Source organism: Stegostoma tigrinum, chromosome 18 (genome assembly GCF_030684315.1).
Source record: "Stegostoma tigrinum isolate sSteTig4 chromosome 18, sSteTig4.hap1, whole genome shotgun sequence".
Classification (NCBI taxonomy): Eukaryota; Metazoa; Chordata; class Chondrichthyes; order Orectolobiformes; family Stegostomatidae; genus Stegostoma; species Stegostoma tigrinum.
In genome coordinates, this window is record NC_081371.1 from 14,597,890 (window position 1) to 14,617,551 (window position 19,662).

General features: G+C 39.6%; 1 protein-coding gene across 5 annotated transcripts in view; it reads left to right on the forward strand.

Moving 5' to 3' along the window:
• The window catches only part of iqub (IQ motif and ubiquitin domain containing), a 62,868-nt gene that overhangs the window by 10,556 nt on the left and 32,650 nt on the right, over window positions 1-19,662 (forward strand). For 2 of the 5 annotated variants that reach the window (XM_048549574.1, XM_059652337.1), the window contains exons 5-9: window positions 5,720-5,818; window positions 9,348-9,443; window positions 13,288-13,428; window positions 16,456-16,590; window positions 17,068-17,202. In XM_048549574.1, the coding sequence (XP_048405531.1) occupies window positions 5,720-5,818; window positions 9,348-9,443; window positions 13,288-13,428; window positions 16,456-16,590; window positions 17,068-17,202 (606 nt within the window). The remainder of the gene's footprint in view (window positions 1-5,719; window positions 5,819-9,347; window positions 9,444-13,287; window positions 13,429-16,455; window positions 16,591-17,067; window positions 17,203-19,662) is intronic. The other 3 variants (XM_048549575.1, XM_048549576.1, XM_048549577.1) reach the window with 3 other exon arrangements.

Here is a 19,662-nt window from a genome sequence, read left to right on the forward strand (position 1 = left end):
TTGACATGTAACCCAAGTCTGGTGAATGCTGCTCACCTCTTGCACCAAAGGACTTCCATGTTGGACGTCGGGCACCAACATCTCAAGGTGTGCTCAATGGGCACAAGCCACATTCTATATTCACAGACATTGGCATCTAAGATGTTCCAGCCTCTAAGAAACTTCTGAAACATCGCCAAACAACTTACAGGATGCTTCTACACTTCAACACGGTGTCTTTGGGAGCAACAGCAACTATCATTATAATGTGCAGTAAAGACGCTGTTTGCACAGTGATATACACCCAATTCACTCGTGGACTGGATCAAGCTGCGGCTCTTTGGGCTCTTTGCTCTCTGTCAGAATGCACAGTCACTCTGAGCCTACATAGATGCCCACAAAATTCCTACTTTGAAAAACCTTTCCTTACTACTTCTGTTATGCCTTGCCATTCAGCGCTGACATAAAGGAAGGAAGCTTGTCATGATTACCAGCATGTCTCAGTCAAGTCAATAATGTTGCCGGTGGATCCAAAGAAAGACAATTCATGGAACGTTTACAGGATGGCTTTTTGGAACAGCTTGTGATGGAGCCCACAAGGGAGCAGGCTATTCTGGACTTATTGCTATGTAATGAGCCTGACTTTATAAAAGATCTTAAAGTAAGGGAACACTCAGGAGGCGGCCATCATAATATGGTAAAGTTCAGTCTGCAGTTTGAAATAGAGAAGGCAAAATCGGATGTAATAGTGTTACAGTTAAATAAAGGTAATTACAGGGGCATGAGAGAGGAATTGACGAAAATCGACTGGAAGCAGAGCCTAGCAGGGAAGACAGTAGAGCAACAATAGCAGGAGTTTCTGAGTGTAATTGAGGACACAGTACAGAGGTTCATCCCAAAGAAAAGAAAGATTATCCGGGGTGGGATTAGACAGCCATGACTGACAAAGGAAGTCAGGATATGTATCAAAGAAAAAGAGACAGCCTATAAAGTGGCCAAGAGCACTGGGAAATCAGAAGATTGGGAAGGCTACAAAATCAAACAGAGGATAACAAAGAGAGAAATAAGGAAGGTGAGGATCAAATATGAACTAGCTAGTAATATTAGAAATGATAGTAAAAGTTTCTTTCAATATATAAGAAACAAACGAGAGGCAAATGTAGACATTGGGCCGCTCCGAATTGATGCTGGAAGGCTAGTGATGGGAGAGAAGGAAATAGCTGAAGAACTTAATAAGTACTTTGCATCAGTCTTCACAGTGGAAGACATGAGTAGTATGCCAACAATTAAGGAGAATTGGGGGCAGAGTTGAGTATAGTAGGCATTACAAAAGAGAAAGTGCTAGAAAAGCTAAAAGGTCTAAAAATTGATAAATCTCCTGGCCCCGATGGGCTACATCCTAGAGTTTTGAGGGAGGTGGCTGAGGAAATAGCAGAGTCTTTGGTTGTGATCTTTCAAAAGTCACTGGAGTAAGGGAAAGCCCCAGATGATTGGAAAATTGCTGTTGTAACCCCCTTCTTTAAGAAAGGATCAAGGCAAAAGATGGAAAATTACAGGCCGATTATCCTAACGTCGGTTGTTGGTAAAATTCTAGAATCCATTGTTAAGGATGAGATTTCTAAATTCCTGGAAGTGCAGGGTCAGATTAGAACAAGTCACTATGGATTTAGTAAGGGGAGGTTGTGCCTGACAAACCTGTTAGAATTCTTTGAAGAGGTAACAAGTATGTTAGACCAGGGAAACCCAGTGGATGTTATCTATCTCGACTTCCAAAAGGCCTTTGATAAGGTGCCTCATGGGAGGCTGCTGAGTAAGGTGAGGGTCCATGGTGTCTGAGGTGAGCTACTGGCTTGGATTGAGGATTGGCTGTCTGACAGAAGGGAGAGAGTTGGGATCAAAGGCTCTTTTTCGGAATGGCAACCAGTGACAAGTGGTGTTCCGCAAGGTTCAGTGTTGGGGTCGTAGCTGTTCATTTTATATATTAATGATCTGGATGAAGGGACTGGGGGCATTCTGGCGAAGTTTGCTGATGATACGAAGATAGGTGGACAGGCAGGTAGTACTGAAGAGGTGGGGAGGCTGCAGAAAGATTTAGACAGTTCAAAAGTCACTGGAGTCTGGGAAAGTCTCAGATGATTGGAAAATTGCTGTTGTAACCCTCTTGTTTAAGAAAGGATCAAGGCAAAAGATGGAAAATTATAGGCCGATTAGCCTAACCTCGGTTGTTGGTAAAACTCTAGAATCCGTTGTTAAGGATGAGATTTCTAAATTCCTGGAACTGCAGGGTCTGATTAGAACAAGTCAGTATGGATTTAGTAAGGGGAGGTCGTGGCTCCCCACAGTTTAGGAGAGTGGTCCAGGAAATGGCTGATGAAATTCAACGCGAGCAAATGCGAGGTCTTGCACTTTGGAGAAAAGAATACAGGCATGGACTATTTTCTAAACAGTGAGAAAATTTGTAAAGCAGAAGTACAAAGGGATCTGGGAGTGTTGGTCCAGGATTCTCTGAAGGTTAATTTGCAGGTAGAGTCCGTGATTAAGAAAGCGAATGTAATGTTGTCATTTATCTCAAGAGGAATATAAATGCAGTGATGTGCTTCTGAGACTTTATAAAGCTCTAGTTAGGCCCCATTTGGAATACTGTGTCCGATTTTGGGCCCCACACTTCAGGAAGGACATACTGGCGCTAGAGCTTGTCCAGCGGAGATTCACACGGATGATCCCTGGAATGGTAGGTTTAACGTACGTTGAAAGGCTAAGGATCCTGGGATTGTACTCATTAGAGTTTAGAAGGTTGAGGGCTGATCTAATAGAAACTGACAAGATAATGTATGGCTTAGAAAGGGTGGACGCTGGGAAGTTGTTTCCGTTAGGCGGGGAGACTAGGACCCGTGGGCACAGCCTTAGAATTAGAGGGGGTAAATTTAAAATGGAAATGAGGAGACATTTCTTCAGCCAGAGAGTGGTGGGCCTGTGGAATTCATTTGCCACGGAGTGCAGTGGAGGCCGGGACGTTAAATGTCTTCAAGACAGAGATTGATAAATTCTTGATCTCACAAGGAATCAGGGGCTACGGGGAGAGTGCAGGAAAGTGGAGTTGAAATGACCATCAGCCATGATTTAAATGGCAGAGTGGACTTGATGGGCTGAATGGCCTTACTTCCACTCCTATGTCTTATGGTCTTATGGTCTTATAACCTTTACTCAGGGGCCCAACACAATGAATTCATTGACAGTTGGGAATTAAGAGCCTAACAATGACAGTGAAACCATTGTCGATGGTCAGGAAAAATTCATCTAGTTCACTAATGTCTTTTAGGGAAGGAAACAGCCATCCTTATCTGAGGTGGACTACATGTGACTCCAGCAATGTGGTTGACTCATAAATGTCTTCTGGATTGGGCAATAAATGCCCTCATCCCATGGAAAAATAAAGTAAAAGTCAGAGTGTTCTCCACATAAGAACTGAGGAGCTGAATGTCGGACTCCCCACCACTTGACTGAATCGTTCTTGTTGTAGTCTGTTTTCCTCCTGAAATGAGAGAGGGATGGAGAATGAGAGAGAGAGACAGAGAGAGATATATATTTTTTAAGGGAGATGTAAGTTGGTAATACAACTATTACTTCTAGTGCTGGCAGGAGGGGTCCTGGGTAAGTGATTAGACTGTGCTGAGCCAAGCAGTGTTAGTCATTTTGGGGTTGATGAGAGTGACTGATGGCATATATTGCAGGCATTAATGATAGTCGTAGAGCATTGAGCCTTATTGGGAGGTCAGTACAGTAGCAGAGGTGGAGTGAGTGTGAAGAATCAAAGATGGTAACAGTTAACGCTGGCAAAGTGGAGAAGGATATTGACATCCTACAGTGGTGTGCATTCCTCTGAAGAGCTAAGACTGTACCAACCCAGGTGCCAGCCTCAAACCAGGCTGACATGGTCTGGTGTACTGACCTGTAGTATTGATCCTTGAGGAAGAGGAAGTCTTTATACCACCCCAACTAGTAGGACCGCCAGGTCTCTGCCGACAAAGTGAGACACCTGTTTCCCCCTCTGCCATGTCAAGGACAAAATATCAGAAACAGTGCAGGGTAGCTCCAGACTTGTCTGGATGCATTGTGATTTTTTGAGGATGGTGTGGGTAGAAAGGATGCCGGTGAATTCCATATATGGACAAACACAGCTATCTCTTTAAAATAGGACCCAGTCCCCTTTCTCCAACCACTTTGTGAGCATTGTTTAGACTTCTTTGCTCGTCATCTTGTCCAGCCTAACTTGGTAGTGAGAAGAAACCATTTTAACTGACATCCTTATCAGTAACTGAATCTCAGTGCCAATATCAGTATCAGAGCCACTGGTGAGTTCTCAATGGTCCCACATCTTTTACCTTTCACATTTTCAATGGTACTGTTAGCCTGGCATTTTTGCTAAGTTCCTTTGTTACAAACACCATGTGTTCCTATTCAGTCTCATTTAGGTCAGGGTCACCAATTTTGTAAGTTTTTAGAAGTCTTATAATTCAAACTCAAATACCACTATGAATTTGTTCATTTGAAATTTATAGTCTTGAAAAAGGAAGCATTTACAACCACGACTCAATGATTGTTACCCTGAGCTTCTGTCTCAAGGTTTGCTTAATTTGGTGAAATCTCCAATAAATCAGACACTTATTGCTGTTAACTTTTTATCCCCTTGGAGTCATTTGTTCTAATTGATCTTGTCTATGTTGTGTTTGAATGTTTAGAAACAGTTTGTGTTACCTTTTACTTTAAAGGCCTAGTTAATACAGAATGAAGCAGTTTCTTGCAAATTGTTGTAAAGGTATGTTACTGTCTAAAGGATCATACAGGTGCAAACTAAAATCCATTGTTAAAAAGTTAGCTCTAATACAGTTGTTATACTTCTGATACATGAATACAAGGATTTTTTTAGAAAGTGCTAATAAGCCAGGAGAACACTGTTTCTGTCTTATTGAAACAAAGAAGTCTGGACCTGAAACTTAACAGAAACCTGATGCTTGCAGCTGTAAGTCAACGTATTAGGTTATTGTCTTTACCCTGCTTGCAATCCTGTGGCACATTTTTAGCACATGAGGCTAAGCAGTCACATGATTTTACAGTAATAAGGCCTTTATTGGCTCTAGTTAAACAGAGTATTACAATATTGTATAGATCAATGAATGTACATTAATTCTGTGTTTATGGCTAAACTAAAGTGTATCAAGAAATGTTAGTTTCCTTACTAATCTTCTCAATGATAAGGAGAGGCTAATCTTCCCAATGATAAGGAGACCATACAGATCAGTTCTGATCTGATTGAATAGTAGAACAACTTCAAGGGATGAAAGGGATTTTACATTTTGACAAAAAAATATAATATTCTGTTGTCAGGTATCCACTTGCCATGAAGCTATTCTCCAAGTCATATGCAAGAATGGTACAAGTTCATTGACTTCTTGATGTTCCCACCTTGCTTCTAAATCAAAAAAAAAGGTCTCTATTTGGCTGTGACAGATGACACCCAAATGAGTTTTAAAAGTTTCTTGGATGTGGAGTACAGGAGAAATGATTTGCAGGCCAATTAACTACCATTTCACATTAGTTTGCAATGGATTTTCCAGTTCATAAATATCTACTGTATTCAAACAACAGTGTGCCTAATCAATATTTATTTGTAAGTAACATTTTTGTTTGACCGCTTCTGTTCCCTCTTTGAACTGCTGTAAACCAATGATCACAAATAAAGAGATGGCAAGAGAAGGGCTTATAATTATTGACTGTACCAAAATTGGAACAGAAAACTGTTTAGAAGCTGAGTCTGATCAATCAAATATGAAGCCAGAAGGTAATGTCCAATTTTACTTGATAGCAAAATGTTATTACTTTATTCAATTTTATTACATTTTCAATTATTAACCAAGTTTATAAGAATTGTGAGCTAGTCTATAGTGAACTACACTTAGTCAGTCACTATTGTTGCATTTCGTCATTTCTTCAAAACATAAAATATATCTCATAGTTTTCTTTTTTGCCAATTATTTTTCCAAATGATTTGGAAAGATTTTATTGCAATTTTTGAGTGAGTTTTCAATGACATTGCCATTCTCAACTATTTCAGCAACCAGAAACAGATTAATTTGTTAAACATTTCGGGGCTATTTGTAAAATGTTGCTGTGTGGTGAGATACTGTGCTTACATTGGCAATATGACAGTATGATTTATTCATTTAAGGGGAGGCATTGGCCTAATAGTAATTGGGCTAGTAATCCAGATGACCAAGCTGATGTGCTGGGAACAAAGCTTCAAATCTCACCATGGTGGATGGTAAACTTTGAATTCAATAAAAATATGGATTTGAAGTGAGATCACCAATAATTTTCATTAAAAAAACCCATCTGGTTCCCTTCAAGGAAGGGAAATCTGCCTTCCTTACCTGGTCTTGCCTTCATGTGACTCCAGATCCATAACAGCATGGTTGACTCTTAACTTCCCTCAGATAATTGGAGGTGGGTAATAAATACTGGCCTGACCAGCAATGACACAACATGCCATGAATGAATTTATAATCTTAATTTTTAGATAAGATTTTAGACAAAGGTTTTTAAGGGTGGTAAAAAGGGCTTGGAGCAGATATGATATGAAGCTTTAGAATGTTGAAAGGATTAGATTTAGTGTAGTTAGATTGTTTAGGATGAATAGGGATTGTAGAATCAGAAAAATCTGTATAATAAGGCTTGATGGATGCCCATGGTCTTTATTTGTCCCTTTGAAATATTTACTTAGTTGTGAGCTCACTGGATAGAATAAACATACTATGCTCCTGATTGCCCTAGTTACTCTGTGTTCAGGTGACTCACTGGCAACTATGGTCATTGCTTTGTTTTGCTCGTTTTAACTGAAACTATCTTATTAGCTCTCCTGCTATTTTACTCTAAAGAACATTCAGTAATTGCATGTTCGACAATATTCAAATTATTCAGCATGCAAACAGAAGCACACACACATGTCATATCAAGTGTATATTAAAGGGGAACCAGCAAAAAATGATGGAGGCAAGATTTGAACCTCTGTAATGATCAGGTAAGGGGAATATTTTGCATTCAAAAAGGGAAACCCAATCCACCCACCTCCAGAGCACTACTTTTATCAAAGGCATAGTGAAGTGCAGGCAATAAACCTATTGCCCAGAAACATCCGTGTTTAAGCATTTTAATCTGGCTGTCAGTGAGTTGGGAAGAAGTGTCCAAAAAATTTAAACGAGGGCCTGAGCCATCACATCTCCATTACTCCTCCACTGTCACCCCACGAATAATATGACACAAATTTCTACATCCTACTCCAACTTCTGAAGTAAGAAGTAAAGATGGCTAACTGGACCACTTGTATTTCATGATTCCATTCATATATGTGCAAAATGAATGTGAATTCCTCAGTTTTAACAGTTATTTTTCAAAATAGTTGCAAAACCTCAACATTATGACATATATTTTAGGTGGATTATTATTTTTTGATACTTTTCTTTGATTTTTCTTGTGGTTTATTTAGACTTTGAGAAATTTTATTCTCATATTGGTGCTAAATAAATATAAGTTGTTCAGTTCTTTGAAACATCTTATTTTTTGAACTGGACACCACACACACTGTTTTCTAATTTATATACCATATATAGATTCATCAATTCATACGGCACAGAAAAGGCCCTTCAGCCCATCAAGCCTGCATCAGCTTAATTACCATTAAAAGTAGCTAATCCCAATTTCTTACACGTGTCCCATATCCTTAGATATTATGATATTTGAAGTAATCATCCAAATTTTTTTTTAAAGTTTGAGTAAGTGTCAATGTTGACTTTGATTTCTCTTTACAGATTTCTGCTGCCAGACCTACTGAAATTTTCTAGCAACTTCTGTTTTTGATTCTGATTTGCAGCATTGACAGTGATTTCAGTTTTTATTTAGCCTTCTATCACTACCCTTTATGTCCTATTACTAAGCCAGACGGTGACCTATCTTGCAAAGTGTCCTGCAGTTCCTTGTGCATTATCCCTCACACTCAGTCTCCCATATGGGACCATGTCAAAACCTTCGCTAAAATCCACATAAACTACATTAACCAAATTTTTTCATCCACACGTTGAGCACATCTTCAAAAAACTTGTAAAAAATCTGTTAGGCAGGACAAAGCCATGCTGAATATCCTTAATTATCCCCTGCCTTTCCCATTGGGTATTATTTTCCTTCTTCAGAATGTTCTCCAGTAGCTTCCCTACCACTAATGTGAGACTCACCGGTCTGTAATTTCCTGCTTCACTTCTACCATCCCTCTTAAAAAGTGAAACCACATTAGCTGCCCTTCAGCCCTCTGGTACTTCCCCTGTGACTCGAAAGGAATTAAAAATTAGTGTCAGAGGCCCTGCAATTTCCTGCCTCACTTTCCACAGCAGCCTAGAATGCAATTCATCTGGGCCAGGATGTTTGTCTGTTTTTAAGCTTGACAGAGCCTCCAATACCTCCCTATTTCCTATGTCAAACTGTGCAAGTTCCTCACAGTCCCTTTTCTTGAATTCAATACTTATATTCTCCATTTCCAATATGAAGACAGAAGAGATATATTCATTCAACACCCAGTATCCTGTGGCTTCATACATAGGTTGCCCTCTTCGTCCCTAATGGACCATACTCTTTTCCCTGGTTAACCTCATCCTTTTAATGTATTTATCAAATTCATTATAACTAATGTACATATATAGCTGTCTTGTTCCCAAGTCTCCTTTCGATTCAGATGGTTGAAGTGTCAGAGAGTAAAATTATCAACACATTTTTAAAATTGACTTTTCCAGTTGGTTTTATAGGTTACAGAATTGTTTCCTCCCTCTCCCCACAAACAGCTTTGGTACATCCTGATTGCAGGTTTTCAAATACAAATGTTAGTTCTGCTTTTTTCAAACTGTTTCAAGTGCTCAGTTTTCATACATTGACCACAGTGGTTTCATTTATGCAATATTTTGATGATTTACTGATTTATGTTTTCCCCTGTGCATAGAGTAATTCCACTTTAGCCATGTACAATTATCTTGTTGATTTTAACTCTGCATTTGGCATCCATTCCTTAAATGTTGTGCAGGAATGACACAACGTAATTCACATATCAATTTTCCCTTCTTTCCTTTAAAGGAGCATTTCATTTCAAATTACCTACTACAGCTCGCCCAAATGAGATGAAATGCTTAGTAGATACAGAATTTTGTGAAGAAAAATGTGTCCATGACGTCCTGTCACATTGGTTTGCTATGTTGGGACTACAGTTTAGCTCATTAGCATTTATTTTGAATTAATGTTTTCACAACTTTTTTTCTGTTGCATTCCTGAAATAGATGTGACAGCGAAATCAGACACGCTAGTTTTGGACTGTTCTAAATGTGCTACAACAGAAAGCCCTACACCAATTGTCTCAAATGAGTACCCAGAAGGTAAATGCTAACGTGTAGCAATTTATTGTTGATTTCTACTTGATGTTGTGTTACTTGTTTTCTGCATGCAAATTTGCCAATCACACAAAGGACTGCGAGCAGTTAAGTAGATTACTTTATTTGAAGGTTAGAACTAATGCCTGAAAAATCAAGAGAGGCTGAACAAACAGGCTTTTTCTAGGATTTAACACATAAATGCCAGCTAGTCGCATGGTGCTTTACATCTCTTTCTTCAGTATACATCTGGGATATTCGTATATTTTCATAAAGAATTACTGTATCACCCTATGCACTCATGTAAAAGTTGATTTTTTTCAAACAATCTATCAAAAGTCATGGGATTGACTTTTATACGGGTAATGTTTCTCACATGCATGGTTGATTTGGGCCACATTGAATGGGCAAGATGACCTTGAATAGGTGGGGAGCTGAGGCATTGCCAAATAAATTTAAGTTGCTTTTAACCTATTATAAAAGGGAGTCGAAGTTCATCAAATAAACTTTACAAATCTGATCCTCTGCTAAATATTTTTAATTATATATCGCTGAAAGAAACCCAAGGCAGCTATTGCATTTGCACTGCATTTTCGAAAGACATCCTTCCTTTGCTATTGTTTTTGAGTGATATATCAGTAAGTTGTAGTGAATTCCAAACAATATTCTTTCCAATTTAACAAAGAAATTAAATCCAATATAATCTCAGCTGCTATCACTGTAATTATTTCTGTAACTTTTCTAATTGCTGGATTAAATTTTTGCTATTCTTATTCATATTAGGAAGTACTTTCAGTAGTTTTACTCTTGCTTTTTCAATTGTAGCCCAAGCCTTTAAAGCAATTGCTTCTCACTTCCCAACTTCGTGTAACCTTTGATTCTGAACTTTTCATGCTTTCACCCCTGAAAAGCTATGGTCAACTTTTACATGGGGTATATGTTTCATTAAGGCCAAAAATCATGGGATGAACTTTTACATGGAGATTGAATTTTATAATAGGTATATACAATATGCCACAGTTCAAATTATTAGCTGAAATTTGTAAGTGAATTTTATGAACCATTGTCTGCAGTGAGCATTCTAGTCATTGTACAGCTGCTATACAGCTGTGGTTTATCACTCATGTAAAATATTGATTTACATTTTTCTATTATTCCTTCCCACCCAGCATTAACTGCTTCATCAGTATGTAGATTCGTTCAAGTGGGCTTTAAAGATTCCAGAGCATCTTTGAAGAACAGTGATTTTCTCAGTGTCAATGTCAACAACACATTCCCAACAAACAGCACCAAAAAAAAACTTCCAGATTAATTGGTTATTTGTTTCAATGCTATTTAAGTGATGCTATTAAGTGGACTTGACATGCTTATTTGATTTGGCCAAATTGAATGAACAAGATGACCTCCAGTAGCTGGAAAGCTGAAGTATTGCCAGATTAATTTATATATGCCTTAATGCTTTGTAAAAGGGAACCAAAGTCTGCAATATTAGGATTTTGGGGCGGCACAGTGGCTTAGTGGTTAACACTGTTGCCTCACAACACTAGGGTCCCGGGTTTGATTCCACGCTTGGGTAACCGAATGTGCGGAGTTTGCACATTCTCCCCGTGTCTGCGTGGGTTTCTTCCGGGTGCTGTGGTTTCCTCCCACAGTCCAAAGATGTGCAGGCTAGGTGGATCAGCCATGCTAAATTTCCCATAGTGTTCAGGGGTGTGTGGTTTACAGGGGGATGGGTCTGGGTGAGATGCTCCAAGGGGCGGTGTGGACTTGTTGGGCCGAAGGGCCTGTTTCCACAGTGTAGGGAATCTAATCTAAATTGTCCATAGCGCTCAGGGATGTGTCAGCTAGGTGTGTTATAGGGGGATGGAGCTGGGTGGGATGCTCTGAGGGTCAGTGTGAACTTGTTGGGCCAAAGGGCCTGTTTCCACACTGTAGGGATTCTTTGAGTTCTATGAATAAACATGAGACCTCAACCACATAGAAGGACAAGGGTAGCAGATGTATGAAAACACCCTTACCTGCAAGTTCACCTCCGAGCCACACATTATCTGATTTGGAAATGTGTCTATGTTCTTTCACTGATTGTGTGTCAGCATTCTGGATCTCCCTCCTTAACAGCATTATGGGTATACCTTTGCCAAGGACTGCAAAAAATCAAAAAGGTAGTTCACCATGACATTTAGGAATGACACAGGGCATTTAGGAATGGGTGATAAATGCTTGCCTAGTGATTGTCCAGTGATGTCAAAGTGCCAGGAATGATTAAAATACATTGGAGTATAAAATTTCAAATGATGTTCAATTAGCCGCTTGGAATGAGATCCTGGAAAATGTTTTCCATATCTTGAGAAATTCTGTTCAAGAGCATCAGACATATAAGACAAAATTCATAATTGCCACTGGGCGAGGTCAGCCTTTAACCAGCTGAGGATAAAAGTACTAGAGGACCAGAAGCTCAAACCTGAGATGAAAGCCATAGTTTACCAGGCAACAGTGACTCCACTTGAATAACCTGCAGTTAGTATCTCAAAGCACTGGAAAAGTACTACCAGCGATGCCTTTGCAAGATCCACAGCGGTGGGAATAGGAGGTCTTTGTGTCTATGTTAGAAACACACCTCCAATAGGAAACTGACTGAAATTCAGACATTTTTGGACATTAGTCTTTAATTGATGTGGAGGTGGATTTTCTGTTCAATTGGAGGCAGTGTAATCAGAAATGAAAATGGATGAGATGAAGTGTGGGACTCATTTAGACACTCCATTGGCAGCCTTCTGTGAGACAGCTGGTTGGCCTGAGGAAGATATCTGTGGTTTTGTATCAATGTTTTCCACTACACACAAAGAATTGAAATGGCTCATAGGAACTGGAGACCTTGCACTCAGGGCTGACAGTAAGTTTATCGCCCACTGACTTGGATCTGTTGCTGGGGGCCGTGAATGAGAAGAGGGAAGTTCTCTTCCCAGAGGCTTGCAAGATAAGGCTACTTTGTTATGCAGCAGAAGCATCTCCGTGTGGATTCCAATAATCTTGCTTAGTGCACTTAGTCGTACAATGTCAATTGAATGATGACCTCTTGAACTAACTAAATTTTCATGCTGATTCTTCTCCTCTCCAGTAATGGGCTACTGCAACTTTTTCTTCAAAGGAGTAAACCTTTTTAACTCTGATCAGTCTTTAACCTTATCTGTGAAAACATTCGTGTCTCTCTGACTTTCACCCAGTTAGTCTGAGGCAGGTGGCTTCCAAACACCAGATTTGGAGGTCAACCTGAATCATATCAACACAATTTCTTTTGGGTATCTTACCTCTGTTTCGTGGGGAACACATCCTAGAATGGTAAAATGTGGATTTTTCAAGCTTCAATAAAGCTGCAGAGGGGAATGACCAGAATTGGTTCTACAGCTAGGTTTAGGCCTATTTACTTCAGAGAAATACAGACCCTAAACAGATATTTTTTTTATTTAAGTAAGAGCTTGGACTCAATGTGGTTAGGTTATTAGAAATAAATAGAGATGGTAGGGTTGGAAAACATGAGTGTGCATTATTATTTGTGGGGATAAGAATTGAAAGACCTATGGACTTAGTTTGCCTTTTTGTATTAAACCCAGTTTATTAGAATGAACACATCAAATTCCTGATAACAAAGTGTGAAGCTGGATGAACACAGCAGGCCAAGCAGCATCTCAGGAGCACAAAAGCTGATGTTTCGGGCCTAGACCCTTTTGCTTTCATTTTCTTGTATTTATCCATGTTTCTCATGTTAGTCACATCAGCAAATATTTACTTTGCCTTCCTTTAGTTATTTTCATTTAAGCTATGTTTATTTCTCACTTTCTGTTTTACTTAGCAGAAGAACCAGAAACTGAGCCTGCAATATCTTGTGATGAATTAAGGGAGAAACTAGAAGCACAGATAGCTGCCATTGCGGCAGTGCATGGTAAAATTGAACCTGAAAAGACTAATGAAAAACTAGTTTCCAAAGGAACAGGTAAATCTGATACCCAAAGTGTTTTAATTTGCAGCTAATTAATGTTAAATTGGTTAGTTTTATTATCATGTTTTGAAGTGCTTTATAGAACTAGCAAAAACTCAAACAAAAACCCATTTTGATGTACAGAGAGATCGGGTGTTCAGGTCCATTGTTCCCTGAAGGTGGCAACGCAGGTGAATAGAGTGGTCCAGAAGGCATACAGCATGCTTTCCATCATCGGACGGGGTATTGAGTAGAAGAGTTGGCAGGTCATGTTACAGTTGTAATAGACTTTGGTTCGGCCACATTTTGAGTACTGCATACAGTTCTGGTTGCCACATTACCAAAAGGATGTGGATGCTTTGGAGAGGGTGCAGAGGAGGTTCTCCAGGATGTTGCCTGGAATGGAGGGTGCTAGCTATGAAGGAAGGTTGAGGAGATTAGGATTACTTTCATTAGAAAGAAGGAGATTGAGAGGGGACCTAATTGAGGACTACAAAATCATGAGGGGCATAGACTAGGTGGATAGCAAGAAGCTTTTTCCAAGAGTGGGGGGTCACTTACTAGGGATCATGAGTTCAAAGTGAGAAGTGGAAAGTTTATGGGAGATATGCGTGGAAAATTCTTCACGCAGAGGGTGGTGGGTGCCTGGAGCATGTTGCCAGTGCAGGTGGTAGATGCAGACACGACAGTGTCTTTTAAGATGTATCTGTTCAGGTACATGGATGGGCAGGGAGCAAAGGGATACAGACTCTTAGAAAATAGATGACAGGTTTAGACAGAGGATCTCAATCGGCGCAGGCATGGAGGGCCAAAGGGCCTGTTCCGGTGCTGTAATTTGTTCTTTGTTCAAACCATTTTAAAGTGAACGTAGTTGGCAGGTACAATGTCAACTCTATATTAGATCTCTGGGAGCAGAATTATCAAACTGATTTTTTTTGTTCATTTGTCCCGTTGGACATTGGTCTGAACCAATTTCCTCTCATTCCACACAACAACTTCACTTGACCAGAATAGAGTTCTTTAAAAATAACAGATTTGTTTAAACTGTTCTGTACTTTTTTAGGAATCACGTAAAAGCAAGTTCCAGTATGGAACATTTAATCTGAGCCTCTTGAATCAAAGGATATCACTGTTTAAAAACATGAATGGTTGGAATTTGTGTAAATGATTTAGCTTTAGACTATTACCATACACAGTCAACACTTGGTTCACCTGCACTTCATAGTTGACCATTGGTAGATAAAGATTAGTGAGGTGTTTGTCAAAATGTATGCATTTTTTAAAACTAGTTCTGTTTTATTGGAATAAAATAGCAGCCAGGCTTTATGTGCGGTGCATGTGCGAGGAGAGGCTGAGTAACGCATCAGAATTGGCCAGTTTGGCATCTAATAGTGATTTCCTTGTGTCCACCAATAAAACCAGAGGCTAAAATGTTGGTCAGACAGAACCCAGGCCTGTGCTTTTATGGTTAGAGTTTCCAACATAAACATCGACAACTTCAACAACCATGCTTACTTGATCCCATAGTATAAAATGATTGGGTTGAGCACATAATCATAACTACCCCGATCCTGCCACAAACACATCAGTGCTTTAGATTTTGACCCAGCCATTTCTAGGAAGTTTTGTGTAAATCATTCTTTGGTTAGAATAATGCTTTGCTTTTAATCATTGACTTACAAACAGCTAAATCCACTATTACTAATGTTAAAACCAAGTTTAAAATGTTGTATGGACAGAATCTCCTCATTGTGGTCAGTTTTATTCCAACACCTAGTTCTTTTAATCAGCTTGATATGGAAATGTTACAATGTGTTTCTGGTTTGGTCCAGAGGTAGGGATAGTACAACTGTGTCTTAAGACCCCTTCCCCATATAAGAGTGTAAAACTAGAAGCAGAAGTAAGTCATTTGGCTCTTTAAGTCTTCTCCACCATTCAATGAGATCATTGCTGATCTGGTAAACCTCACATCCATTTTCTTGCCTTTTCCCCATGACCTTTGATTCCCCTACAGAATAAATACCTGTATATTTCAGACTTGAATATATTTAATGACATGGCCTCTGCAGCCCTCTGTGGCAAAGAATTCCACCAAGTCCACGCTGTCTGTCTTAAATAGTGAGGCCTTCTCTGAGATTTTTCCCTCTGGTCTATCCCATAAGGGAGAACAATTTTTCCCCATCTACCTTATCAAGCTCCCTAAGCCTCTGAATTCCAATTCAGCCTGGAATGATTATAGGCTGAAATGCACCTAATCAAGCTCTCACCTAATTAATTTATAACTATCACCAGTCCATTTGACCTCTGCATCCTTACCAGACCCCACTATATAATGACAAAGACTTCAGGATAAACTAATAAGCAATTATTAAATCTCAAAATTTTTTTGGTGGTTGTTCCTAATCATGAGCATTTAATTGTTTATAAGGTTAGGAAGGCAAAAAATGTTCTTCTGGACTCATCTGCAAGTTTATTCAATGAGTATTTGAGCGTTACAGTGATTCTAAGTTTTCTCCCCACGTTTCCCCTGATTTAGTGATCTCAGATAAACCAATGGTGAGAGCACTACAATTGAACTCATTGTACTGGCTTAAGAATCATGAAATTCCTGCTATAATTCCTTTTTCTGTTGGGATTTACAGTAATCACAGTGAGAAAATGTGGTAAGGTTAGCATAAGGTATGGCATGATCTCTCCCGAAGAAGCAAAACAAAGCTTTCATTCAAGAATCAGGCACTGAAACTGGTTACACAGTGGTAACCCAGCGAGGAGTCAACTTTAGCTAAAATGCATCCTGCATAAAACAGGAGAGAGTACAATAGAAGCAAATATGATGAAACTTTGATGGTTTGTGTGCATTTCGGTATTTGAACAGAAACATGTAAATTAATCATTGCAAACATGCCAGCTCTACCAATCTCGAGATGCACAAACTGTTAGGATATGAATGAAAGAAGCCAGTGTCACTGTGTTAGAACAGCTTGAAATTTTGTCACATCTTTAAATTTTACATTTATTTCCCTTTTTCCTTTTGCTGGTAAGATGCTACTGAGTGCTTGGTTTATCGAACTCCATCAACTGCTGCTGACAGAGACTTAAAAAAGAGATCAGTTCTACAGGCATATCCTCCGCTACCAAAGACCCCACCACCAGACATTGCAAGTAGTACAGCCACAGGTACTGACTCCCAGAGTGTTGTTCCCAGTGCTGAAATATCAGAAATATATCATTGTACGTATTTCGTTTTATGGTTTACCTGATTAACTGACTTGACAGTAAGAGTTTTAACTGTATTTTGCAATGTCAGCCAGTGTTTTATTTGACTATTGGATGGCATATAATGGTTTGAAGAATTTACCAAACTTTGAATTTTCAGAAAACTGCTAAATATTCATAAACATTGTATTGTACGGAAGCAGAATGATTGAATTTTACGAATGTGCCTTTCCAGTTCATTTTAATTCTGTAATCAGATGTCTTCCTCAAATATACAGTTTTTGGGGAGGGACCGTTGCTTTACAGGTTTTTTTTAAAACTAACAGGCTATAATATAAATAATGACTATAAATAAATGACTCAAATGTTAGTTCAATAGAACATTACCAGGTTTATTTTCATGTTCCAACTAATTTATTGTGTTTTTTTAAAATTTAGTCAAAGTTGCCCTACTTCCTACCGGTGATGTTATGACCGTGGCACTTCCCATCTGCCTTACAACAGGGAAGCTAAAAGCACGATTTGGAAAAGAATTGAAAGTACCAGCAAATAAACTGGAAATAACATGTGACAGTAAGCCTGAAATAAGTAACGAAACTTTTTGGCACTATGAGAGAAATGACATGCGTGTTTACTGAAATGCAATCTACGGCATTGTAGGCCATGAAATCTTCCAGCCTGGCAGTTGGTCATTTTGTCAATCAGTTTGATCCCATTGTTTTTATTAACTTAAGCCACCTTGTCTTGGAAATTGCTTCCTCTCCAAATATTCGAAGTATTACGCTATTTCAAACAATTTCCTTTTTGAAAGTACTTATGCATTCTGCTGGAACAAAATTGTAGAAGAGAGTTCTACATTCTAATCACACACAATCTAACGATTTTCTTAACTGCCCGTTCAATTCTTTTTGTGCTTACTTTAGAACTGTACTCTCTCACGTATATCTCACAGGTCAATCTTCCATTTTCTAATGCCTCTAACAGGTCAATAACTATACCTTTTAAAGACCACTGGTTAGAACCCTAACCCTTTAAGTGTGGGTACATAACTGTAACACCTCCACCTCTGGTAAGATGCTAATAAATGCGGGAGTTATTCTGTTCCTTTCCATCCACCCCTACCACCCTTGTAACTTTTTATAAGGTGTTTCTGTCACAAGTATAGATCGAGTCAAGCCAAATTAAATGAACTTGATGTGGAATGCCAAGTGAAATGGATGTTACAGTCTTTTTGGTGGATTTGGACTATTGTTGGTACAAGGCTTTGCTTCAGAATGTTACCTACTTACACTGGATCGTCATAGTTTACCAGATGTACTGGGGCTTTCTAGCATAGATATGCAGCTGTTACATTCACTACTTTACAACCTGAAGAAGCAGATAAAAATTGATTAACAAGGTAACATCTAGGGTTAGTCTCGCCTGCAGTGCCATCAACCTGTCATGTGGCTGCAAATTGTGATTGTGACTATTGACACAACCATTTTAAAGTGGGGCCCATAAGATTTTTGAATATCAGTTTCCTTACTGTGGCTAGTCTTAAAAGTGATCTGTAACTTTCAGTTATTCTGGCTAGTACTAACTCATAGAATTCTAACAGGGTCAGGCACATTAGTAGCTGGCATAATGTAAATCTATTGTCATGATTGCAAAGGAGGATCATAGGATAGTGGAATTAATGGACAGAATTTTTTCCCTTCCTGGTCACGGTGAGAGAAATGGTGAGAAGGGGAATTAATCGGGCAAATCTGTTTGATGAGATGCCCACCCTTTCTTGCCATCTTGCTGAAGTAGGGTGGCACGGTGGCTCAGTGGTTAGCACTGCAGCCTCACAGTGCCAGGGACCTGGGTTCAATTCCAGCCTTGAGCAACTGTCTGTGTGGAGTTTGCACATTCTCCCGTGTCTGTGTGGGTTTCCTCCGAGTGCTCCGGTTTCCGCCCACAGTCCAAAGATGTGCAGGTTAGGTGAATTGGCCATACCAAATTGCCCGTAGAGTTCAGAGATGTGTGGGTTATAGGGGGATGGGTCTCGGTGGAAGCTGCAAAGGGCAGTGTGGACTTGTTGGGCCGAAGGGTCTGTTTCCACATTATAGGGAATCTAATATAATCTAATCTTTCAAGTAGAAGTCCTTTTGGAACCTGCTCAATTTCCCAGTAATGAAGACATTTAAGTAGTCAATTAAGGATCATTGAAGTGTCATAACTCCTGATCACCTTTTTGATTACCTGTCTTCCCATTGGGTGGGAAAGTTTCCGAAGGGTGGCCTGACTGCTGGTTTTGGATGGACTGGAGACAAAGCAATGGCCTCTGAAAGGCAGCCCTCTGCCCTTGCCTTTGATGCCCCTTTCCCTGCAGCCGGACCCCGCAATAAGATATTGAAGGCAAAAAAACCTGGAGTTGCTGGACTCCCGGGTAGACAAACAGGAGGCTGGAAGAACACAGCAAGTCAGGCAGCATCTTGAGGAAAAGAGAAGTCAGTGTTTTGGGTATTACCCTTTTTCAGATAAAGCCATCTACCTTCTCTCACTGCTGGATTACCCAAGGCTTATGCCTGGATTGAAGGTACTCAAATCCCAGAAGCTTGATGCCTCTGTTTGTCCAGCAGCTTCAGGCAATCCAGGATACCGTGATGAGGGCTATGATGGCCCGAGAAACCCACCTACACTCCTAATAAACTGATTACAACATAGCGAGTTTTGAGAAGATTTGTAGCTCAGGTTGAGGTTCTGGATGTGAGTTTGCTCGCTGAGCTGGAAGGGTAGTTTTCAGACGTTTCGTCACTTTTTTTTATTTGAAAAAATATACTTTATTCATAAGATGTACAAAAAATACAACATTTGTACACCTACCCAGTCATGCAAGCCGCTCCGGGTTACCCAGGGGGTACGTACACCAACTAAAGGAAAAAAACAAAACAAAGAAGAAAATAAACAAAGCCAAGAAAATACCCCGGCAGTCGTCACCCCGCACAGTCCCAGTTGGCCCCCTGACCAGGTGGGGAAGGCCCCATCTGGGCCCAGTTAACAGATAGG